Below are 26,571 nucleotides of genomic sequence, written 5' to 3' on the forward strand. Positions count from 1 at the left end.
AATAAGATCTGCATGTCAGAATATTATCCCTAGAATACTTGAATATCACCTAAACATTAATTTTCTGGTACTAAAATATTATCCTAAAATGTTATCCTTTTTCCTGTCATGCTTATTTTCACACACATTGATAGGAAACCAGTATAATTTGTGTTTAAAACACACATTTGTACCATCACAGCTAAGAATATGGTGCAAGACCAGTGTTGCATCCAAGATTTTCTTGGTGGTCTACATTTTTCTCTTGATTATAAGCGAGTGACTAGTGGGCTACTGAATTCTGATTGAGTTTGAAATTCAGGCAGAACATCAGCCAAAAATTTCCTTTAGAAGGTACCTACTCCCAAAAGGTGAACTTGGAAACAAAGGTCTGCAGTGGTCTGTTAGGCTTATGTGCTGCCTACAACCTGGTTGAATTTCTGTAGTAAAGTAGAAGCAAAGCAGAAGGAAAGGTTTTGTCATTATTGTGTCACAGGAAAGACTAGCTTTCTGCAAGTATTTGTAGAGATAGAAGATTTAATCTTCAAACAGAAAATTAGATTTGGATTAAAGCCAACCTAGGAAAAAAAAGAGAAAATAAAAAAAAACTTGAGTGATGACACAACTGTAAAAATTAAAGCATAGCTGAGCTTAAGCAAGATCTCAAACACTGTATCTTCAAACACTTAGATGGGAAACCAGATCAGAAAAGTGTCTAATGGGATTAAACCTATATCTTGACTCAAAGCCCCTTGCTTTCTGGTGAACTTCGGGCTTTGAGTTTATAGCAATGTATAATATCAACAATATAAGCATTCTCATTTTCAGATGAAAATAACTGTAGAAGATGTGATATTAGCTTGCAGCTATAAGGTTCCTTTATAGTCACAGTGAACACAAATCTTTCATCTCACCCTTTTTTTTTGGTTTTGTTATGACAGCACTGCCTAAGGGCTTCAGTGTGTAGTACTTTATCTTTGATTATTTTAACACTACTTTTCCTTCTTTAATAATTGTGACTTTGAATCACAGTGCCCAAATTCTAGAGGAATGCAGAAAAGAGCTGGAGTTCATCCTGAGGGTGCATAGGCTACAAAAAAATGTCCAACATTTTCTTCATCCCAATCTATCCTTCCCCACTCTTCTAATATCTGCTGTCCTTCCTATGCAAAACTCATGAAAGTGCCTGGCCCTTTCAGGAAATTGGTTAGAAAGTAGCTATAAAGTTTTGTTGTACCTTCACTGTTATTTGTATATCTTTGCAAGGATAGGAGTAATAGCCATCTTAATTATTTCCTTTTCTTGACCATCATCAAGTCTGAGGTAAGATATTCTTAGTAATTTACATAGTAATTACTTTATTCATTAAATAAACACAAAATGTGGAGAAACAAATTATAAATACATCTCATTCCAGACTGACCAAGAAAAGCTTTTAGATACAAATCACAATTAGGTAGAAAGAATAGTGTGTGAAAGAGCAGTCAATGGACCATGGTTCATAAACAACTCAGAGGTCTCAAACTCTTCACACAGGTATAGTGATCACTAATGACCTCTTTGCAAGGATAATTACTACAAAGCCATATTTATTTCATGTTTGGCAGTAGGACCAACTGATTAACAAACTGATTTGCCTACTGCTCACGTCACTGCTGAACAACTGAAGAGGCAGGCCGTTCATCTGTTCTGCTACGGACTACAGGCATTGAACGTGTCTTCCCTTCTCAAATTACAGAAGTAGCTGCACTCAAATTGCTGAGCATTGATTCTGCATTCATTGCATCTCCTTTCATAGGAGGAAAAACCCATGGCCTTTTATACTGCCATTTATTTTGAGACTATTTTCTTCTTTTCCACCAGCTGTTCCTATTTTCATAGAACCATAGAATCATACAACCATAGAATCAAAGAATAGATTGGGTCAAAAGTCACCCCCTAGTGTCCCTTGCAATGATCAGGGACACCTTCAGCTAGATCATGTTGCTCCATCAAACCTGACCTTGTTTCCAGGGGCTGGTTATCCATCACCTGTCTGGGCAATCTGTTCTAGTCTTTCACCACCCTCGTCATGAAAAATTTCTTCCTTTTATGTGGTCCTAAGCTCCCCTCTTTCAGTTTAGAACCATTACACACTGTCCTGTCACTACAGGGCCCATTACAAAATTTGTCCACATCTTTCTTCTAAGCCTACTTTAAGCATGGGAAGGATGCTTTTCTAAGTGTGAGGGACAACAGTGGAAGATTGGTGGTAGAGGACTCATAAAGGTAATGTCACTGCATTATAAAAATATGCTAATTGAGCTAATTTGATTTAGCTCAGATATCTCACAATTCATACTATCAGTTTGTATTTGAGTATGAATCTCCTTAGAGTCAATATTTGAAGATATAAATCAAAGTATTTCCACAATAAAGATAAGACCATAAGTTGGAGTGCTTTATAAATGTCCATAAACAAAAGTCCATCTATGAGCTTGGAACTGGTGAAGCAGCACCTTGAATATACATATATTTCTGGATATTGCATACTAAGCCTTATCAAGGTAAATCCCCACTCTTTTTTTTAGGTTTTAAACTACACCCCACTCTCAAAAGGATGTTTTTGTTTGGTCCTTGTGGACCAAAGACTCCACCTCACTGTGTTCTCTTCCACAGCTCCACCGCTAAATGACAGCTTAGGTTTCCACTATCAATAAAAACAGTAAATAAAATTATCTTATAAAAAAGGTCTTTGTTTTGCCTGAATATTCACAGAAGAAGCTATGAAACCTTGAATTAAAAGAAAGGTCAATTACTCTTTACATTCTTCTACTTTTCTGAAGGTCATAAATAATCTAGTATTCATATCCAAGCAACTATGTGAATAGCACTGCAAAGGGTCTGAGTTCAAACACACAGAAATAAGGGGGAAAAAATGATGGATGAGGTTATAAGTGTAATCTCAGTTCAGCAGGAATTCAAGTGTGATAGGAGCATGAGCCAAAGAGAGTTTTGAGGATTTTTCTGCAATTTTCATCAAAGTGACCATGCCTAAAGCACCAAAAATCTTTGAACCACAGGAGTTTTTTTTTTTTTTAGAAGTGAAGTAAAATCAAGGAGCATTTTTTAAATGAAGAAAACTTGGCAAGAGAAAGGTGAAACTATAAACAGGTTATCCCTATCCACTCTGTCCTTGGAAGGCTCATCCTTCCCTTCAGGTTTGCTCTTAGTTCAACAATTTTTCATCAAGTTTCAATAAACCTGTATGTTCCTCTCTGTATCCCTAGGAAAAATATCTTTCTTTTCATTGCCTCTGATCCCTGACTGTGTCTTTTTCCAGACTTCTGAAGACAGGGAAAAAGAGATGCCAACATAGTGAACTACAAAATGATGGGCAAAACTTGTGCCATCTGTCACTACCTGCTCTAAGGACACATTCACACTACTGCCTTTAGATGCTTAGCTTAGCCTGGCCAGGTCCCTGGGAAGTAGTCACCTGGTCTATTAGATTCGGAGTACACAGGTAAAGTTATTAAAAATAGATTAAAATTCTTTTAAATGGCTGGAAAATAATTCCATGTGCAAAAGTGAGATGTGGTTACATAGTAAGTAGTGAGGTCTCTGTTTATTCAGTACTCCTCTCTGTCATCCTGAGAAGGGAGCTTGCATAGTACAGCTATATAAAATTATAAAATGTGGGGTTTATTCTGATTACTCTATCTGTGTAATTAAAGGACACAACTGCAGTGTGTTCTGCCAGGACATATCTGGCAGTGGGTTATCCCCAGTGACTCAGTAATTTTTTCATCCTATTTTCTGTGTCTCCAGCTCCATGCCAACGTCACTGATAATGCACTTCATAGGTAAGGTTAGGGAAGAAGTGAGATGGGGCAACAGTTGAGACTCCCATAACACGCTGTTTTGTGTGGAAAAGGAGATTTAGGGAAGAAAGAATGAGATGCACATAAGTTTGAAGAAAGCAAGTAGAATTTAGGAAAACAAGAAAGATTATATCACTGAAGTAGTATCATGTTCTTGTTTCTGTGCTGATGAGAGAAGATGCCTATTTATTGAGCCTGTTGGTATGGAGACAGACGGTAAGCTTGGTCAGTGGACAGTGAATGCTCTAATGCTGCTTTGACCCTCTCAAATAGGAAACAAGAACCAGTTTTTAGCATTATAGTTTCCCATTACAATTACAACAGCAGATTCCTTTGAATGATCACACAGCTACTGTGTCACTGGTCTGTAGGTATGACACAGCTACACAAGAATTCACTTCTGCTTCTAGACCAATATGGGATCCTCTCCAATGCCTCCTGTCAAATGGTGGTGTGGCACTGCAACCATGACAGTTTATATCTTGAAATAAGCAATGCCCAACTGATCACCTGTATCAGGTGGAAGTATGTGGTCTCGCCAGTGGGATGTAATGATGTACCCAGACTCATCATGATAAATAAATAAATATGATAAATAAATATGAGGGGACATTACGTCTCATCCATCAGAGAGCCTGTGGCTGGTAGAAGCAAGAGCAACCCAAAAGCCATCCAAATCCTTCAAATGATGTGGACATCCAACACCACAAAATTAGCAGTTTCATCTTCTCTCCAAGAGCTTTCATTGCTGGCTGGCTCTTGTTGGCTCCCTAGTCCTCCCCAGAGCCACAACTTTCCATCCTTGCAAAACCAATAAAGACATTGAGAGAGAGGATGCAGAGGTGTTGAGTGGGTAGTTTGTGCATAGAGCAAAATAGGTGTGGCCTGAGGACACCTTTTTTTCCACATAGAGTGTTTCTCCCAAAGAAGTCTGTGACTTTCTCATTGCACACGATGGGACACGTGATTCTAAAACAGGAGCAATCTTCGGGAGGAGCCTGCTGGAGTAGCACAGATAGAGTCACTGATTTTTTTTCTTGTTCCATTTTTTTTGTCACCTGCTTTATTGCACATAACTTATGTCACTGCGGGTATTCCATCTGTTCTCTTCCATGCACAGTGATCCAGCTGTAGATAGACATGTCAGTTTTAAACAAAAGCACTTCCTCCTGAACTGTTATTTCAACTTGTAATCTAAATTTTTGAGTCGTGGCTGAAGTGCAAGATATTCCAAAGTAAACTAAAGCTTCTAAGGTTCAAACAACCCTAATCAATAAATTGTTTGTCAGTAAGAACTTTGTACCCTTTTCACCCTCAGTGGCAGTGTGGTTCTCTGGAGGGAACATGTGTCTTTTTAACTGCCTTTTCCAGTTAATAGACTGTATTTCACCTTGTGACATGAGAATAAAATAAATCTTGTTTTACCTAGTTTTTCAGCCATGTACCCATTTCCCCCCTGGAATGCAAAATGAACTCAACTGACCTGAAAAGTGGTGTCAATAAGATCTTAGTTCATTTTGGTCAAAATCCCATTTACCACTCCTGCAATCTGGAAGTATTTTTGTGCTGAACCAATGCTTTTAAACTGTCTCTCCACTGAACTGATTGTCTCTCCTTCCTACAAGATGCCTGCATCCACAGGTCAGATTTATCCTTTCACAAAATATAAGAAAACTAATGTAGCTCTGTCAGCTTTACAGCGTAGTTAGATATATATTTTTTAACCTCCCAAAAAGGTTTAAACACTGCAAGACCCTGTAAGTGGGATCGTTAACCTGTGGGTTTACTGTTAAAAGTAATTAGGGAGAGTGGTCAATAATTAGAGGAAAGGTAGTATTCCAGCAAAACTGTCTTCCAGAACAAATATTCCTGTGATAATTTTGTATGTGTTGCAGAAACAGCACAGCCTTTACTCTGCACTGTTATTTATAATCAAGGTTTCTGAATCCTCATCTTGCAGCAATACCTTAATAAACAGTGATATGTTCTTAAGAGGTACTGACTTTTGAGCACATCCCTTGTCAAGGATGCAGTAAGGAAGTGCATTGAATTTAAATGGTGTAGAAATCTAGATCTCTATCACAGCGATAGGTTAGGGCTGTGTCATGGAACTATAGAGGGAAGGTTGTTCATCAGGTGTGCTTTCACTTCTCACATTTTTTGTGAAGTCTGTTCTATCCCACAGATTTCTCCACTGAAAAGCTCCTGTCTCAAAGTGTGAAGTAGTATGGAATAAAAATGAAGTCATGAGATAGATTTTTGTCTCCATCTTTTGCTTTCCTTCTGGAGGTAGAAACAGATTATTTAGATCTTTCCCACTAGATCTAATTGTCAAGGAAGATGATAGACGAAGTGCTGGAATTTCCAAGGGTAAACTCAGAAATACTGTGGAACTAAGCAAACAAGTAATGACTGCCCCTTATTGGTCACAGCATGATGATCTCTGATTTGAATAACCAGAGAGCCAGCAGGGACATCTTACTACAAAGAAGTAATCACATCTATTGCTATACTAATATATGCCATTTTTATTGCATACAGTCTACCAAGTTTATCAATGTTCAAAACTCTCTAAACATCTCAGCAAATGTATTTTGGGAGCTAAAGTAATCCATGTTCAAATTATTCTTTCCCAGTTTTCAAAGTCATTTCTGTACTAAAAAATTCTTTTACTCTAGCCCCTCTAGGTCATGTATCTTTCAGGAAAACTGTGTGTCAAACTCGTCTGTAGTCTAGCTGAGACCTTATAACCATAAGGGAGAAAACCTTATAACCATTAGACAGGGAGAAAATAGGGGCCATTTCACAACAGCGATGGTTTGAAGGCCAGCAGTTCTGTGGAGCACTGAAACTTATAATGACAGTTCTACACAACTAGTGAAGAACTCATAGCTATTGATCCAAGCTTAACATATATCATGCTAATAGAATCTCCCCTCCAAAGGGTTTCTACCCAGACCAACATGCAGTAAGGGCAGATTTTGCACACGCTTCCAGAGACAGCATAATGATGAAAGCAATTAGTCTTCATCTTTCAGAGTCTAGCAGTACCTGCCATATGATAGAAATATACTTGGAGCTTCTCCACTTGACGACAGAGTCAGTTTGATGTGAGGATAAGGCAGACATTACCACATTCATCTGTCCTCTCTTTGAATTACAACCGAGACTAGATATAGGAGATGGTTGAAACCACAGTTTTGCAAAATATACTCAAATTAGAAGTAACAAATTCACAGAATGCTACATTAACAACATTTATCAGTAGACTATTAAAACTACCTCAGCCCTCCCATACCATGAGCATATTAATCTCATTATCCTGTTTCTAAAAATGTCAGGAAAGAGTATGCCTTTTTTTATGTTTTGATGCATTATATGAATGGGACAAAGAAAGCATGTATTTAAGCCCTAATCCTTTTAAAACCTCCATGCTGGCTATTATACAAGGATTTACAACCCTCTTGCTGATTTGATTCTCAGCAATCAGCTTCCTTATCAAGCCTCCAGTCATCAGTTTGACTCCTGGTCCTTTACCATCTTGCTTGGGACTATGGCATTTGGCTCTGAGTGGTGCTTCGATAACTGACTGTCTGTGTGTGCCAGGGAGAGAGCATTACAAAGTAGAAAATAGCTCCATCAGGGAAGTCTTAAAAAAATGCATATTAATTAACTGCTAACTACAATGTTGTTGTGGTTTTTTTTTTTGGGAGGGGGGAGGCTTTTTGCTGTTTTTTATTTTTCTTGAGAGCAACAGTTTAATGCAAAAGAACAGTCATTTATTCTCTTCTACCCAGCTCTTCTATTCACATGAAAGAAGAAACTTTATATCTAACAAAAATAATTTTTCAGAGAGGTGGTAAATATTCAATTTCATTGCTGTGTTACATAAAAATACGACTTGCAGCTAATATTCTAGTAGTGCTGCTATAGAACATGAATCAGCATTGGAAAGCAGGTTCCATCTGACTGGACATCATTACGGAGCTTACAACAATAAAGCCTTAGCTAGATGACTGATGCCCTGAGCATATGAAAACTTCCCATGTAAACATCTAATTAAGAGTCTTCACTTTACAAGAATCTCATTTGAATGAAATTAAAGCTTCTGCTCTTCATATTATATTGCTGAAGTTAATGTTAGCACTTCAAGCAAAGCATAGTTCGGCTGTTTTGAGATGCGTCCTTATCTAGTATGAGCCGAAATAGAACCATGTAGTTGAATGAAATTATGTTATTTTACACTGGCTAAAGATCTGCCTCCTTGAGCATCCTGGTCTATTTTAATTTTACCTCTTGCATATAGGGTCTGCCTCTGTGTATTAATGTTGCTTTTCTAGCTAACAAGTGAAACACAGAAATATCTTTAGAGTAACTAAAGTTTCTTGTGTATTTTTCTTTTTCTGGAGGGATCATGCAGTCCTACAAGACTTTACTATTTCTAAAGCTTCTGAGGAAAATAGAATAAGTTAATAATTCATTGCTGTCACTTAGAAACATGGAGAAAATTATTGTGATAAGGCTTTTCCCTGAAAAGAAGGAACTTTTTTGCAGTAGAAGAACATTTCTGACATTGAAATAGTGTGTAAAAAGGAGGAATATGTTTAATTATCAAAAGTATTTAAAAATTCAAATAGATATTAAATCTAAATGGGTCAAGAGTATGATATGGATTTTAAAAAATATGAAAGAACGTTTTAATCTTTTTAGAGTACTGTCACCATGTTTAGAGATAAATTGTTCTAAACCAAATGTATTCTATAAAAGCTTTTAAAAGAACTCTCGGTCTTCAATGCAGGGAAGAAAAGAACTTAAATGGCATTTTCTAATAATTTCTTGAATAAGTTTTTCTGGAACACTTATCCTGATATGTCTTCTGAATAATACACCTAGTTTTTTCTTTGCACAAGATGAAACACATTTGAGGGTAAAATATTTGAGCAGCATGACAAAGTGCCAGTTAGTGAAGTGGTGCTAAATTTTCAATATGTACCAACACTTACTTGAGCATACTAGTAAAAATGTAGAATAATTTAAATATCTGTTTGTTGTATAATTTTTCTAGCTAATAGATTACTGATCTGAACTTCTGTTAATTTACAGTTAGACTCTGTTTCAGTTTATTACCTTAGTTATCTTCAGTTTATTACCTTAGAAATCTAATTTTTAGCCCCTTTCTATCATCCTTGACATTGGTGCTTTTAATAGAGTCTTTAAAGCAAACCATGTGCTTAAGTTTTGGTTTGAATAAAGTCATTAATGCAAAGCATCATTTAAACTAATAATGACCAGCTGATTCATACAAAGAAAAAAGCACTGCCAGTTCTGGCGTATCAGTATTTCCAGACTTTACTGCACAGAAACACTGCAAAGATCATATTTATTCCCTGTGCTTAGAACAGAAGCTACATTTGTAAGCAAAAAATAACTTCTAGTGTCATCCACATGAAATTATATTAACATACATGGACAACATTTGCACCAATCAGAGCTGTGTATTTTCATGCACAAATGTTCCTGTGCAGCAAACAGCAAGGGCAAAATGAGAGGCCTGGCTGTGGCTCCTTTGAAAGAAACTGCCCTAAGACAGTCTGCATAGATTAGCTTAAATAGAGCTGGAAGTAGTTTGTGGTACATCAATATTAAGGTTTAACATATTCCTTTGACCTTAGATATGACACACAGGAATTACACCATTATAAATGTTTGAAAACTTGAAATTAAGAAAATCCAAATAATTTCGTGCTTTGCCAAGAGACTGTGACAAATACAGGGTTGTTTTTTAATTAAGTCAATAATATTAAAATAAAATTACTCTATCTAGGGTGATATTATTAAAAAATGTATAAAGTAGATTGCCTTTTGCTTATCTAAGTGGCTTTACTATAACAATAACTCACATCTATTTTCTGTAAGCATTAGAGGTTTGTGCATCTATTACGATGGAGCAAGAGAAAGCAAAGGGGAATGAGATAGCCCAAAGCCATTCATGGAGAAATAAAGGTTTCAACAATTTACAAATACTTGGTCTGACTCCTTGTAATCTACATTAAAGGAAACTGACAGATCCCAAATCTAAGCTAATGTAAAACGACAGATTGCTCAGATCAGAACACTGTGAGGGGCCACAGGCTAAATGAGTCAGTGCAGCTTCTCTCCATTTGCATCTTTAAGATTCTCTTTTCCAACATGCAGACAAACCAATTTCATACTCCTGATTTTAGATCAAAATGGAAAAGGCAGGGGATGATTTTCTAGCCACCAATAACTTTTTTTAAATTCCAGTTACTAGGTGTTAAAGTCTGCAAAAGTTTTAACTAAATGTAGTGCTCCCTTATTGCTGTGGTTATAACTCTAATGTGCTATAAAAATTTACTTTGGTTTGAAAGTGAAAATATAATACCAAAAGAATTAATTGAAAACAGAGAAAGATACAAGTGTCTATAGCCTAACCAAATTATCCATTGCTAATTCTTCCTCCTCACCAAAAATTACCACACATCTGACTTCTGGTTTTTTCACTCTGCAATTGTTATTTAAAGAATATAAAGCTCCAAGTGTAAGCTGCCTGACATTCATTTTTATTAAGGTCCAGGCACTGTGTCCCTGTCTGTGCAAGTAAAATCCTGAGTTGTTGTGTAGCAATTTTCATGTTTGCTTCCTCAACTGCTCAGCTTTTTCAGCATCCAGAAACAATTTCTACCACAGCATCAAGACATCTGCTTATGAGAATCTGCTATGAATGATGCAACAGAATGAAAATTAGAGTTTCCATTTCTCATAATCTTGATGGAAGTCTCTGCTCACTGATTTAACATGTGATATGGAAAATAAATACACATCCTGGCCCCAGTGGGTCAAGGTAAAACTGTCCCTGGTGATAAAGAGGGCTGAAAATTTCCAGCATCAGTTTACAACATACAGTAGTGTGTCCTCTACCAGCTGTAAATAATATCTGAGAATTTGTATGGTAGGCGATACCAGATATTAATGAATTAATATTTTTTCAATAAGACAGTGGAACAGTAAAAGTATCTGCACTACTAACACATTTATACTTAAGAATCAATCAAAGGAAAAATGATATGGCAGGCAGAATAAATCTCTGTTTTTCACACCAAAACAAAGATGCTTGTATTTCCCATTTTTTACTTCTTCCCCTCAACATAAGAGCAAATTTTATGGTCACACTCAAAAGTTTTCTGTAAACAGAGCAGCAGGAAGGAAAAAAATTGTTACCTTTTAATCAAAATACTTTAAAAAAAAATTTCAAAACTTCCTATACAAGTAGCTCTTACATATCATATTCTACTTACTCCCATTCTCTAAATCACATAAAGGCTAAAGAAACCTGAAATTTGTCATTCACATTTGTGGGGACATTACACTGTTCACCTCCATCAGCACTTTTCCTTACCTCTCTGTCAGTCAGCAGTGATTAAGAGAAGGCTTAAGACTGCAGTGATTTCAGATTGCCAAATAAAGGACGTCCAAACACCATCTATAAGCAAAGATCCAGCATTTCTTATGAGGCTGATTTCCATCCATCAGCTTCTTAGCAGACACTTGGTCTCAGAGAACACCTCTCTATTATCATCAACATCCCATATGCAAACAGCATGGGATTTCATCCTTCCAGATAAAGCAGCACATTCTTTATCAAGGACTTTCCCTGGTGCATACTTCATTGGTAAAAAAAGAACAAAATTGACAAAATTACTGGCTTGAGTGAGCTAACGCATTTTAGTTTAAACAAATGTACTGAGCATGATTCCAATCTAAAGTGTTACTGGTGAATATAAACTTTGAATAGATTGCAATATTTTTACAGTGAAAATAATAATTTGAAAATATTGTCTGAAAACAATAGTTGCTGAGTATTTTGCAGCCTTCCAATGTTAATCTAAGTCCAATCCTGAAGCCTTAGAGATGAAAATTTACACTCTTATTCATGTTTTTATGGCTTTGTAGCAGTTCTCAAACTAGTTTACTGGATTACGTTATCATTAGCAAAACTGACATTATAGAAGTGTTACTAATATGTATGTCCAAATTTGCTGATATTTTGCACAAGAAAACCACAGGTGTTGCAAGCTGGGCATCCAACAACTGCACTATTTCTGATACAGGGTGGAAAATTATAATATGCAGAGATATAAGCTACACTGTGAAATCACATTCAATTTCAATTTAGCTCTTTAATTATTAATTTGTTGGGGGTTTCAGCTTCATGGGCAGTGAAGCTTGTGGTTAATTGATCTCTACATCTGTGCTCTAAACACTTACATCCTCTCACAAATCACATTTGTCAGCCCAGTACAGGTGTCTTATGGCTATTTCTACATGAGCAGGTAGCATGGGTCAATAGGAGAAGCAAAAAGTTGATACTATCCACTCTGTCCACTGTCCAAAGTTCTCTTTGGAATAGCTCTAGTCCCATTCCTCAGATGGATTCATGTTTTTATCTGAAGAGCAGTTCACTCCTCAAGCATCCCTCCTAGTTTAGTATCAACTGAAGTTCATGTGCTCAGACTGCTTCATTTCACAAAGCAAACCCACAGCGAGTGGGGACAATGGGGACATTAATTTCCATGCTCTGCAGCAGCTGGGGTTTTGTCCCACAAATGACATCAGATCATAAAAGGTACTTATATCTGGGGAACAGAATTAAGATTTGAGGGTGAGATTCAGTTCCACGTTGAGATACTAAAGTGTAGAGATCTAGAATGTGAATTAGACATCTGCACTTATTTACCTTTAAAAAAGGTTCAACTGACTGCTGACAAGATCCAAGAATTAACATGTAAAATAAAAACTCATCTCACACGCAGACACCTCGGTTTTAATTTTACAAACAGCCTCTAGAACAAAAGGTTTTCTTTCCTCCCCAGTCATCTTGATGATCCTTCCAAAGTCATCTTGATGATCCTTCCGAAAGTCAGCTTGATTAGAATTAATCTTCCTGAATACTGATGCTCAAAATTGTCCTGCATTCCTTATTATATTTCCTCAGCACTTCATGTACTAATACTTTCATAAAGAGATGCAGGTTGGTGTCTGATATATTCTAGGGTTGCATTTGCCTTTACTGCATGGTCCTCTTAGTTCGGAATCACAGCTACTGCTTTCCTGTGAGTCTGGTGCTCAGTTGCTCTGTCAAACAATGATTTATTTAATCAAATTTTTAGCAGCCTTTTTGTATCCTGGTAATTTCGAAAAGTAATATCATAGTATAAAAACCAATTTCTCTTTCAAAAAAAAATTCTCTTTTCTTCAACCAGTTTCTTAGCAATCCTTAATTTTTGTATTAAACCTATTTAGCCAGTAATGTGAATTTCAGCATGAAAATATTGTGTGAAACCCATGGAAGATTAAATCTGTACTTATTTTCTAGAAAATATTTATACTTATTAAATATTATAATAATTTAATCTTATTCTGTGTACTTAACCCATGTTCAATTTTATCTCAAGTCCATTTGCTGTTATATCTTGATTACTCTTTCCTAATAATTACTGCTAAAATCTTTGTTGCAGTTGAGCTCAAAACAACACACTTTTTGACATCAAGACATTAACTCTCTTTTTCTTCAGGTTGTTAGAGAGATGAAAACTCTTTTCTACAGAGACACTAATTTTGTGCCTCTTTTTTCAGAAACCTTTTATGTAAAACATCCCTCTCCTTTACCTGATTACAATGAGTTTTTCTTATACTTAAATACAATAATCTCCAAACTATCACCTTGATCTCTCAACCATCCTTTCTCTATTTGTTCATCTATCATCATCTTTCCCTCAGTTTCTAATTAATTAATAATTTAGGACTGCTTTTTTCCCTGAATTATCCTTAATTCTACCCCAGGCCCATTCTCTTCTCTTTGCTTCCCTTCTATTTATGAAGTAAAAAACTCTTTGCTATGGTATTTTTTTTATTAAAATAAGTAGACATTCTATGCAGGTGGTCTCTCTGTGACTGAGAGATATTGGCAGGGAAGGAGAAGAAGTCTATGTTCCTGCTGTGTGCAGCAAGTATTATATGAATAAATAAAGCATTTCAGTTTCCATCATAACCGGCCTCTGGCTATTTTCCCAAACACAAAAAAAAAAAAAGGAGGACAGATGAGTGCTAGACACCTTAAGGAAAATATTAATTTCTGAGCCAAAAAATTCACCAGCAAATGTGTTTGCAATTCCTTTGATTGAGTAATTACTCTTTCCCTCATGGATAGCACGAACTTTTAACTAAATAGAAATGAAATTGATAATATCCATAAGATTCACTAGATAATCTTCCATATGCATCTAACTTTCTTTTCCCCCAAAGTCAGAATTTCAAAACTGTTTTATATCAGGACTTAAGCTGTGTATAAGCTTTTATAATCTGCAAACATTAAAGGAATTTCCTTTCTCTGATCCTGTCAATATATTGATGAAAACTATCACTGTTCTGCAAAGATTATTGCCCTACAAATTATGTCATCAGAGCATTGAAAACTGAGCATCCTGATAGAAAATTTTATTTAAAATTACACCCAGCAAAAATGAAGGAACCTTGCATCCCTGTCAGTTTCTCAAGCAGAGTGTTTCTTCAGAGGTGTGACATACCATAACAAAGTTTCAAGCCTTATTTGTTGGAAAATATCCAAACCCTCAAAACTCTAATACAGAGTCATTTTCTTAATGCAATAATGCTTTCTATAAAATTACCTTTAGACAAATAATGTGACTCAAATACTGATGTATATTTGTTTAGAGTAGGACAGGAGATGAATCCACCGGTTGCACTGGGGAACCTTAGAGCTGACATGTCCTTCCTCTGCTCCATTCACTTTTGAAGCTATTATTTTCTTCTGCTGTCTGCTGAGAGCAGTGAGTGGTTTCACATCTGAAGTGAACAGAACATTTTTCACTGGAATGAAATTCTGTTTTCTCCACCATAATGTTTATAAACCTCAGATAATAAACCACCATTTCTCACAGAGTCAGAAAATGGGGGATATTATTCTTTTTACTGAAGAAAAAAAAGAAAAAAATAAAAAAGAAAAAATATATGCAGTCTCATATTAATGATTTAGTTTGAGCACATTATTGAATCTTAAGCCTAAGTAAATCACTTCTAGTATAAATCAAAGGTAACAGCTTTGAAGTTAACACAGCCAGCCTATAAATGGAATTCCTTCCCTCTTTTGCTGCTGAAGAGCCCAACCCAATCCTGTCAAAAGTGCCATACTCCAGGTTAATTATTTATCAAGAGTAAAACACAACATCATACCCTCCATGATTTCTGATCATAGACTCAACAAAGGATTCCCAGCAGAAGGAATGTCAGTCTACACTTCATCAGCCAGAAAGTCCTCTCTGGACAGGCACACCTAAAAATCCAACCATCACTGGGGAAGAGCCACCCACCCACATACTTATTTAGATTCTCTGACACAGAGATACTACCTTGGCTTTAAAATAAGGAGAAGGAAGTACTCCATGTCCTCCCTCTCTTCTATGGGATACCTGAAAGCATTTACTGAGGTTTATCTGCTTCTAGTGTCCATGTCTCCCAGGCTACATCTCCCAACACCTTTGAGAGAGTCGTAACCACTACCTAACCTGAGAAAGGATACACAACACCTGCAAGCAGGGCTTGGCTTAAATGCCATGTAAGAGATGTCATATTCCTTTTAGGCTCGTAGTTCTCTGTCAGGAAAGGAGTTGTGATAATTTACTGTTCTTCCAGGGCTGCAGCTTTGGGATAGAATAAATTCAGGTCTTTGTCATTTTAAAATAGCAAAAAAAAAAAGTGTTAATTTTCATGCTGCTTCATAGACTTTATGATTAATATTGTGTAAGCAAAACGAAAATTTGAAACTCCCAAATATGAGTGGTTGAGTATTTCTCATGAATATGCTGTAGTGGGATTACTTACCAAGAGGTGTAGTGGAGCTGTAATTACACACTCAGAGAAAAAATAAAAGCCTATCTACAAAAAAGCAGAGTTTATTTAAGTCCCTTTGCTACACTGTGCTGTGATGCCATAAATCATGTTTTGACTAGATACAATTAATTTTGCCTTCTTTTGCATTTTCCTTCCCATTCTTCTCAGATCTGATTTCTAAGGTCATTTTTTTTCTAGATGGAATAGCCTGTGCTTGATATTGAAATGTGATTTGACAATAATATAGTGGTGAAACTTTGAAGACAAATTATGAAGGATTATCTTTTTTACTGTTCTACAAAAGTTTCATTAAAATTCACCTCTAATAAGTGTCAAAGGATACTAATCCTCTGATGCTTCCGTGAAAATTTTGAATTAAAGAAGGAGTAGTAAAACAGATTTATTAAAACCTTTTTGAAACAGAAGATAATTCAGTTATCATCTTCAGTCATCATGCTACAGAGGCAGCAGTCCTTAATCCTATTTATTATTTCTGAAAGATATCATCATGGAATTTGGCTGGTAGGATAGGTGAGTTATTTATATATTTATGGATTTGTCCTTTCCAGGATAACTATTCTTCCACATGGGAGCCTGCGAATCCTGAATGCTTCCAAGTCTGATGAAGGACGGTATTTATGCCAAGGTGTAAATGTATTTGGATCTGCAGAAATTGTTGCATCAGTATCTGTTAAAGGTATGAAAAAATGCTTTGATGGTAATGATGATTTCTCTTGACTAATATTTAAATATTACTTAGAATCCCCAGCCAACCATAAAACAGGCAGAATAAAAAAGCGTTTCCAACAAGATAGGGGGACTAAATTCCAGCTAGTCAAACACTGAATCAGATTGCATACTCCAGCTGTTATAATGTAGATGTGTCATAAGTATTTATTAAATCACTCAAACTATAAATAATTCTGTAAGTAAAGGAATCAATATCCCTTTTAACATATTTTATCTTCGGGAACTCATTTACCCCTATCTTATCCTGCATGAGAACAAAGCTTTAATTTAAAAATAATAATTGTACCTATATAAAATCCAGAGAAAGATAGTACCTCAGAAGATTAATAACAATAAAACCACTGAGTAGCAATCCATTTCTGAACCACATTTTTTTCCATTTTTCAGCTGAATTCATATAGGATCATGGATTTTCTTTGCAGGTGTTCAAGCCTTTTGACTTCATTTGTCAAGCTTCTTCCTATACTTAGTAATCCAGGAAACATCCTTTATTGTTTTATGGGACAAAACTGAAATTTTCATGCAATCACAAGATTCCAGGTGCTACAGCCTTATAAAGAAAAATTTAAAAATGTAGCTTTTCCTGAAACTAATAAAATTAATTAATTAATCCATCTCAGATGTCCTATAGAATGTTGTTTAGGATTCTGCTTTATTGATTCCATGAAACTGTACCTTCTGATCCCCAGTGTCATACTTCAGTATGCATTACGAATATATTTCAGTATTTGACTGTCTGTAGTTGATACTAACAGCAAATGTAAGCTCTGAGTAGACTCAGCAGAACTCAGCCATATTATTTTGGTCTGGCACTGTAAGTAGACTTCCAACAGAATGTTCCTAACACTTCTCTGTTTCAAGAACCTACAAGAATAGAGCTGACTCCCAAGAAGATTGAGTTAACAGTTGGAGAGAGCATCGTCCTCAGTTGCAAGGCCCTTCATGACAGCACACTGGATGTCACCTTCTACTGGACACACAATGGACAGCCAATTGACTTTGAGAAAGAAGGTGGACACTTCGAAAGCATCAAGGCAGTAAGTGACCATGCATTTGTCACCTCTGTGCTGGGAACTGATAGAAATTTGCATGGTTTTATATGTCTCCCATTTACCAAATTCTGACCAAACAGAGATAACTGGTTTCGGTAACATTGGAAAGAAACATTAGCTAGAGGAGGTGCAAACTGCAGACCACTAGAATTACTCCAAGTAGTTTTCATCAAGAAGATATTAAACTTGAACATCCTATGATCAGTGATGTATCTGATAATCTTTGTGAGGGAACAGAAAGGAGTTTTCATCAAATCCTGCTTACATTCTTCTGCTGATTTTAATACAGAAAGGATGCTGCTATAAACATTGATGTATCTCTCACAGATAACATGGCTGTTAAAACTCCCTCACCTCCCAATGCTTTACTTGCCTTGTATATATTTTAATATCTGAATAGCAAGGGCTATATTTACTAACTCCCCTGCATGAGGTACTTCGTAACTGTGTAACCATTATTTAAGTCAATAGGAATCATATGGGCAAAAATATGCATATCAATTTCAAATATTGCCACTTGAGCGAAAAAGAGTTTCATATGATCAAATGGTGCAATAAAGTAATTCAAACCTCTCTCATGTAAAACGGTTTGAACATTTCTTAGTAGAAAGAAATCTTTTAATATGAACAAGTTTGGAAATAGAATCTACAGTCATTTAACTCAATCTTCCCACTAATGAAATGTAAATCAAATGTCCATGCTATGTTAACAGAGAAAAATGAAGTCCACAAAGGTCAGGAAATTTTAAAACTTAATGTATCTCATTTGAGTACAATGTAGCAAAGTTAACTTTGCATTAAAAACCTTGTAAAGCTGTAATCAATTTATTCTTCTGCTTGCCTATGTGGAAGTCATATTCACTTGGTGGATGGTTCTTGTTTTTAAAATGTGAGTTTACTTCAATAGACCATTTAATTGAACAATATTAGTAAGGGATATCTTAGTGTTCTTAGCATAGTTATTTTCATCTGAGGAATACAACACTCAAAACAACACTATTTATGTCAGAAGGAAAATTATCACTCTTTTTCAACTTCAAGGTCATTCTTTGATTCAAGAAAATATCCTATGATTACGATTAAACTTTAAGTCATTGCCAAAAAAATGAAATCTAAAACATGTTACATGGTTCTTTCTGTGTATTTCAGCATCTTTCTTCAAAGGAAATTTTTAATCACTGCGAAAAATCCACAGGCTAGGAAATTTTCAAAGAAATTTCATATCTCATGTCAAAATAAAGCCAATCTCATGTAATTTATTTTATGAAAAAGTAGGATTTTGTAGATCTCTCACAAGAATTCTTCATTAATTTCATTTCTACAAGAGAAAGCCCTCAATCTGATAGAAGTAAGGCTTATGCAAAGCAATCAAAGATGACATCCTATTTTCAGACAAATATTCGTGCAAATCACATTGAAATCACTGGTTCCTTTAACTGTCCTAACATGATTAAAATTTGGCCAAAACTTGGTAGATTTAACCAGCTGTTTGAGTTTATGACCTCCTTCTCACTGTGCTGCTAGAGTGTCACTGCTACTTTATTAAGTGAAGACAGTATTACTCATAGAATCACAGAATAAGCTGATTTGGAAGGGACTCATCAAGTCCAACTCTAGGCCATGCACAGGACACCCCAAGAGTCACATCCTGTGCCTGAGATCATTGTCCAAATGCTTCATGAACTCTGTCAGGCTGGGGCTACGACCACTTCCCTGGGGAGCCTGGTCGAGTGCCCAACCACCCTCTGGGTGAAGAAACTTTTTCTAATACCCAACCTAAACTTCCCCTGACACAGCTTCAGGCCATTCCCTTGGGTTCTGTAATGGGTCACAAGTGTTAAGAGCTAAAGGGGTACCTACCCCTTTGCTTTCCATATTGAGGAAGTTTTAGATGGCAACAGGGTCTCCCCTCCACCTCCTCTTCTCCAGGCTGAACAAGTCTCTCAAAATGGAGTAAATACTCAATATCTAAATGACTAAGTGGATTTTTAAAAGTTGTTTATTAAGTAAAAATCTTTAATATTTATTTTCAGAGGCACATAAGCAATTTTTTTTTTCCTAAAACATAGTTTTCAACAAACAGCAAACTTCAGCTGATCAGAAAATATAATCAGTCTGGAAAAAAGGCATTACACATTTTGAAAAATATTACAGAATTAGCTCCTGCCTTGTCACTGTTAAAACAGTGTTGAAATAGTGAAATAATATACAACTCTAAAGGAGTATGGAAAAGAAGCATCAAACCCTAACATTTTTAGACTGGAGTAGCTCCATTTGCCTTTACAAGATGGTCAGGCCATGCTTTCTTTACCTGCATTCCTAACTCATTTAAAGGTCAAGACATTTCTGGTTTTCATCCTAAAGAGAGAGTGGAAGTGTAAGCTTGGATCAACTGGAAGGGGACTGAAAATAGTTGTTAGCACATTACCAGCAGGATGAGGGGTGGGGAAGAACACTCCTTTCCAGAACAAAAGTAACAAAACATGGCTGTTTTAGGACAATCCCCATGGAAATTTTCTGACTGCTGTTGGAAACATAATGTGACACATTTTTTGACATTCTTTTAAGGTAGTGGTTAAAATATCTTGATTTTTGCATTGTCCTGAAATGAAGCTGGATCAGTTGAGAGGTACAAATCTTGAAAGTGGTAATAGCAACTGTGGTAATACGGCAATTTTTTTGGTGTTTTGACACAATCCCCATAACTACTCATTCATGGAATGTTGTCAATTGTACCTCATTCTCATTTCTCTTAACTACATAGGAACGAGAAATTTATCACAAGGTTGAAAATGTATTTCTTTACTTCACTAAAATCTAAGGCATGACCAGGTACTGGGACAAAGGAAGATAAAACTCATTTTATATTTCCATGTAATCTCCTCTAACCTATCCAGTTTCAAAGTTGAGATACACAATGTGTTAAAGCCATAGATTTATGAATACAGAAAACAGGAATTTGAAGTCTGATAGATTTCTATCTGTATCCCGTATTTTGCTCTTCTGAATTAAATACTTCAAATTTGTATGAGTTGAGCCTGAACAAAATGCTTTTTAATGGAGTATGTTTAAGAAAAATAATATCCTTCGTGTGCATGAAGTCATAGAATTATATGTACATTTTTTCTACATACACTGATACTTCATCAGATAAAAATATTTTCAGGCTTGACTGCAGTTTGCTTATTTGTTTTAAACCCTGACAAATTAAACATTATTTAAATGGGTTTTGCTAATAATAAAACCACTGTAAACTTCTCATCACTGGTTGCAGTGCTCATAATTTCACCGTGGAAGAGCCAAATATTAATTATGATGACAACCTTGATGCTTAATGAAGTGTTATAAAAGCTATCACCAAAGTAACATTTATTTGGGCTGTAGATAAATTTTCACTTGCTAAAATTGCATGATCCCTAGCAATTACAATTAAAAATAGCTTCTCTCAAAGTAATCAATATTACTTCCCTTGTTTTGAAATGATATCAGCATTTTTGTGCAAAAACAAAAGGTGTTATAATTTTTCATACCGAGAAGTAATTTTTTATACAAACCGAAGGTATTTTTGCTGTTCTTTACTGAGGTATCAAAGATTTAGTACCTACATCAATTTAGGTACTTCAAGGACTTGCCTGGCAAAAAAATAAGGGCGATAAGGATGTCAACTTGTGCATGAAGGGAATATTAAGGAAAATGGACGAGCTGAATTCCACTGGAGTGACTGCAGATTGCAGTCTAGGAAAAGTAAACATCCCAAATCTTGTGTATTATATAACTTCACAGTACATTTGGTGGAAGAACAATAATGCCAAGGGTTATATAAAACCAGAATCCTTTGGCACTGGTAAAGTCTTATTCTGCCTCACAAAAGACTTGATAACATTTTAGGTTCTTTGAGGGGTAATCTGTATAATAGAAACAATTTTGCATGGAAGTCTGAATTTCCAAAATTTTCTTGTAGCAACACAGTAAGCAATGAGCTCAGAAAGTATAAACATGCTTTTTTTTATTGGGATAACTTTGATTTTCTGTCCCTTGTGCCAAATCTAGAGGTCCTATTCAAAATTCTATTAAAAATGTTCTCTCCTACAATCTTTAGTGACCTTAATTTTCTCATAGAGATATCCATTTTTCGTCTAAAAATATCTGATTTTGTCAGTAAATTTTCATTCAACTGTCATCATTCCAACTCTGTGTTTGAAGGCTGATGCTGTTTTTATAGCAGCCAAACAAAATTATTTACTGTGGTTTTCCACAGCCTGGTAAGCAATAGCATTGCTCTTAATGTCCCTCACTTTGACTTCTCAGACTCAGGAAAGTTATTTGGTCTGAGTATGTTCTTGTTCTTTGATCTTAGCTGAAACTGCCACCAGGGGAAGCAATAAGTACAACCTGTCATGTTCTGTTTTACAATGGTTATTTTTTCACATGGAAGTGAATGGAAATCTACTGTTTCACTTAAAAAAGGACTGTAGATACAGATTGGACAATGCATTTAATTCCTGCCTAGTACTGGAGACTTCAATCTGGTAACCTAGAACTTTTGGAAGTGCATAAATTTGCATCTTTCCTTGTATTTTCAAGTCACTCCCTAAATTCATGGAGTACTTTAATCATATTTGAGAAGTTAAGATTAAAATTTCCTAAGTGTTTTCTAAATAGGAAGAGCTAAGTTCTACGCTACATGAAACCAATTAAAACAGCAGGCCATTAATAATAATGTCTTTCCTCTTTATTGGATGTAAAACCAAACAAGGTTAATTAAATAGGGGTTTTACTTAACACCCCTGCTTCGTCCCCACATGAGGAAAACAGCAATAGTTGTCAGAAGACTTGCAGAAGATACGTGTTCTATGCACAGAGAATTTCTGTTCAGGGAAAAGCTGCCATATGAACCTCATTGCTACCAATTTGTGTCACTGTCTGTTGCAATCCATTCCTGCTGATGGAAGAGGCTGAACACAGCCATGACTGTCAGCTCTAATCTCTAGATATTTCAGCCCTATGCTCATTACCGGGTTTTGCCCACTTGTCACGCTACAGCAGTTACCTATTTGAGCAATCAGGAGTAGTTTAAAAAAAAATTTTTGAATCTCAGCTTTAGTGATAAAAAGTTGTTGTAAATTAGGTAGGGTACTAAATGGAATAAGGATTTCTGGAATTTGAGTTCTACGACTCGTAACTATAAACCGAAATCCAAACACAATGAAGACCACGGTGTAATACAGCACTTTACTGTGTCTTGCTTCCAAGATATAAACCATTCTAGAGAACTGATTGAATTTATTTCATGCCACATTAGAAAGAGACACTCCAAACATTTCCTAGAATCAAAAAAGTATGTAAATGATTGCATGCAAGTGCTTGTGGTTTTGGCTATTAATAGAGAGTAAGGGACAGAGATGATAAGCAGCATCTCATCTTGTTTAGCCTGGAGAAAAGGAGGCTGAGGAGGACCTTCTTGCCCTCTACAGCTGCATCAAAGGAGGATGTAGTGAGGTGGGGATTGGTTCTCCTGTCCCAGGTAACAAGTGACAGGATGAGAGGAAGTGACCAGGTTGCACCAGGGGAGATTTGGATTAGATGTTAGGAAATATTTGATCACTGAAAGGGTGGTCAGGCATTGGAACAGGCTGCCCAAGGATGTGGTGGAATCACCAGTCCTGGAAGTGTTCAAACGAGTGTGGATGTGGCACTGGGGATATGGTTTAAGGGTGAACACAGCAGTGCTGAGTTAGTGGTTGGACTCAATGATTTTAGAGGTCTTTTCCAACCTTAACAATTCTGTGAACTCCACTATTTAATTTTATTTCAGACAAGGGAGATAACCAATCATTTTGGAAAATGTGAGCCTCTTAAAGTTCCTGAATACCACTTTCTATTAAAAAGTGATTTAAATAAGTCAGGAAATACAGTCAGACAATTTTTACTGTTTTTTTCTATTAAGGTATTTTGTACCTTTCCTTGTTTACAATAAGCATTCTAATGCAAAAAATCTTGGGATAAATAAAAGATACTTCATGACAGTCCATTCTTTCTCCTGTTTACTTGGACCTGATGGATGTTTTAACTGCTTGGCACAGTGTTAATCTGGGCTATAACAGCAGAGTCGATTGTTTTAACAACTGATCAATATGAGTTCCTAACTCTACAGCTTCCATTTAGAGCTCTGCTGTGTGTTTTACACTTGCTGCTCAGCAGCCTTTCTCCCCAGCTGTTGTGGCAGTGCTTTCCAAAGCCTTCCTGGCAGTATTTCTCCATTGCAGTTCTTACACTCCCAATCTTCTGGTTTTATTCTTGAGGCCTTGCACCTGCAAACCCCAATTGTGTTGTTACAGAGAAGTGTCATGGGAAGAAGCTCTCACTGTCCTGAAACTCACCTCTACCTCTTGCCCCCTTTCTTTGTCTCTTATTTGGTAAACCAAGACACAGCATGCAGCACACAGTAGATAATGTTAATATAAATACTTCATAAATATTTTCCAACAATAAACATACTAAGAATCTACCAATCAAACATTGTGTAACAACTGCTCTTATTTAATTTATTCCAATTAACATTAACAAATAGGAAGTTTAAGTAGGTCCCAAAGAAAATGATATAACACTACGGGAGAAAAATGGCAAAAATAATCACCATTTTCATCATCACCTACTGCACTGGAGGCAGACTCTAGAGGTCTTTTCTTCCTTTCTTCTCATGGTAATAAAATCTCAGATGCAGAACATTAATTTAGTAACATGAGTGTAGTGGGCCTCTCTGTCCTGAAGGTTGCCATTTCACATCCCATCTCTTTTCTCATTTCTTCCCATTCTCAGCACTTTTTCCATGTTTTCTTTAATCCCTTGATTTCAAAAAACTACCCCAGTACATTACATACCATCTGACAGCTGATATTCTTTTAACTTCATCTCTTTTTCTGCCTTCTTTCAATAAAATTAATCAAACTCATTTGCAGCAATTCAAGATGCACTTGAGATGCATTTCAAGCATTTCAAGCTGATTCAAGTTCTTCCTATCCACTCCCAACATTCCATCACTCTCTGGCATCCACTCAAATCCACCAGTGCTCACCAAAACAGCTCTTTTCATAATTCTTGCCTTCTCTATGCAAACTGTTCAGAAGCACTGCCACTCGAAGGGTCTGCCCTCCCCCTGGATGATTCTTAAGGATTCGCAAACCTAAAGCCATCTTTTCAACTTCTCATAGACAGAGGAAATGCAAGTTGTGTTTTATCAGGTTTGTCTCCGTCAACCTGCATCAGTCTGAATACTGCTATATTACCATTATTATACTACCACATACCATTAATCAAAACAAAACTGATAACAATGATTTCATCGTCTTTGTTCCAAATGTGCTCATATGATTAAAAGACAGAGCTCAGGATATAATTTTCCATTATCACTATATCAACCAAGAAATCTGCTGCTTCTCAGGAGATTAAATATTTGCAATTTCTAATCATCACAAGCAGTAGACAAATGTAGTTGATATGTTCAAACCTGGTAATTTGCATGCAATGGCACTTAAATTGCCCTAAATGCACTATGGACAGAATTTGGTTTGAAGCCAACAATCCAGCATAATGTACATATAAATTGTCAGCGTAATTTAAAAGAACTTTATTGTATTGCTGGTTTTCACTTACTGTTGATGGTAACACTGCCATAAGGTTATTCTGTACAATCATTTGTTTGCATCAGATAAATGCACCAAAAATAAACTCCTTTGCCACCCAAATATAGTAAAAATCAACTGTGAAGTAATTTTTCAATCTAATCTAACTGAACTGCATTAATAAAAGCTATTTTGCTAAATGAAGTAATATATGAGTCAGAAATTCACCTAACCTGTGTGTTATATGTAAAAACACACATATATTTTAAATAATCATTTAAACTGAAAAAGTTATCATTGCCAACCCAAGTCATTCTTGTTTAGGATCAAATCTCAGTCCTTTTTACTTGACACACCATTGTTTTACTGTTTTCAGTTTAAACAGAATAGAATCTTTTTAGGCTTTTGGTACCTCCCAAGCACTCTCTTCTGTACAAAAACCGCTTTGTAGGAAAGCATCCTCACCTCTCAGTGTCAAGAGATTTAGATGACAGGCAGCAAACCTCAATAAACCCCTGTAGTCATAGTAAAGAAGTGACCCAAACTCCCCTTGGGCTTTCATCATAAAAGTTTTCTTCCAATGGCAGTCAGTGTTTGGCCACTCTTTTCTTCCCTTTGATTTAAGCTTTTGTTGAATCATGATCATTTGTAATATTCTCATTACCCATTTTAGACACATTCTTCCCAAGCAAAGAGACAGTTTGCGCCGCATGTTGTCCAGGTTGAGTTCCCAGCCTGAATTTGCTGCACAGTAATAGGCAGTCCCCAAGACTTTGCAGTGCAGATGAGAGCTGTGGGTTAACACATCATCTCTACCGACTACCCAGTATTAAGAACTTCTTTGACTTTTTGTCCCTCTTTCCAAGACAAATTGGAGCTACATTCAAAAAACTGCAGTTGGAGTGCAGAAGGGAAGTATGACAATCAGTGTGGAAAATGAGAATCATTAGAAGCACATTAAATGAAAGCTGGGTTTGATACAATGACAAAATAATGATACTTCATATGTATTTTCCACATATGATTCTGTAGTTTGAGCATATGTGATAAATTATGTAATAATCAACCCAAAGTATAATTCTTTCATGGAAGAGGTATGGAGAAAGGAACAAAAGACTTACTAGATGTTAAGAAAGTGCTCTAGGGTGTAACTGTGAGCTCCATTTCAAATGCAGGCAGATTAGAAATTGTTCTTTTGCAAAGTCTTCAGAAGGAAAAGTTGGATGCACTGAATGGACCACCTTGGTTTAGAGATAAAAACTCAGCAAATGAATGGACAGATTAACAGACAGGTTTCCTAGCAACTGGCTCAGGACAATGAACTTGCTCTCACAGGAAGAATACATTTAATTCTCTTCATTTGAAGGAAGAGCCATA

At 36.1% G+C, this 26,571-nt stretch overlaps 1 protein-coding gene across 9 annotated transcripts in view; it reads left to right on the plus strand.

The window, feature by feature from the left end:
• CNTN5 (contactin 5) overlaps positions 1-26,571 on the plus strand; it is a 618,627-nt gene that overhangs the window by 535,207 nt on the left and 56,849 nt on the right. For all 9 annotated transcript variants that reach the window (XM_039563708.1, XM_039563715.1, XM_010400613.4 and 6 more), the window contains 2 exons: positions 16,340-16,467; positions 17,382-17,557. In XM_039563708.1, coding sequence (XP_039419642.1) covers positions 16,340-16,467; positions 17,382-17,557 — 304 coding nt within the window. The remainder of the gene's footprint in view (positions 1-16,339; positions 16,468-17,381; positions 17,558-26,571) is intronic.

Source organism: Corvus cornix, chromosome 1, assembly GCF_000738735.6.
Source record: "Corvus cornix cornix isolate S_Up_H32 chromosome 1, ASM73873v5, whole genome shotgun sequence".
Classification (NCBI taxonomy): domain Eukaryota; kingdom Metazoa; phylum Chordata; class Aves; order Passeriformes; family Corvidae; genus Corvus; species Corvus cornix.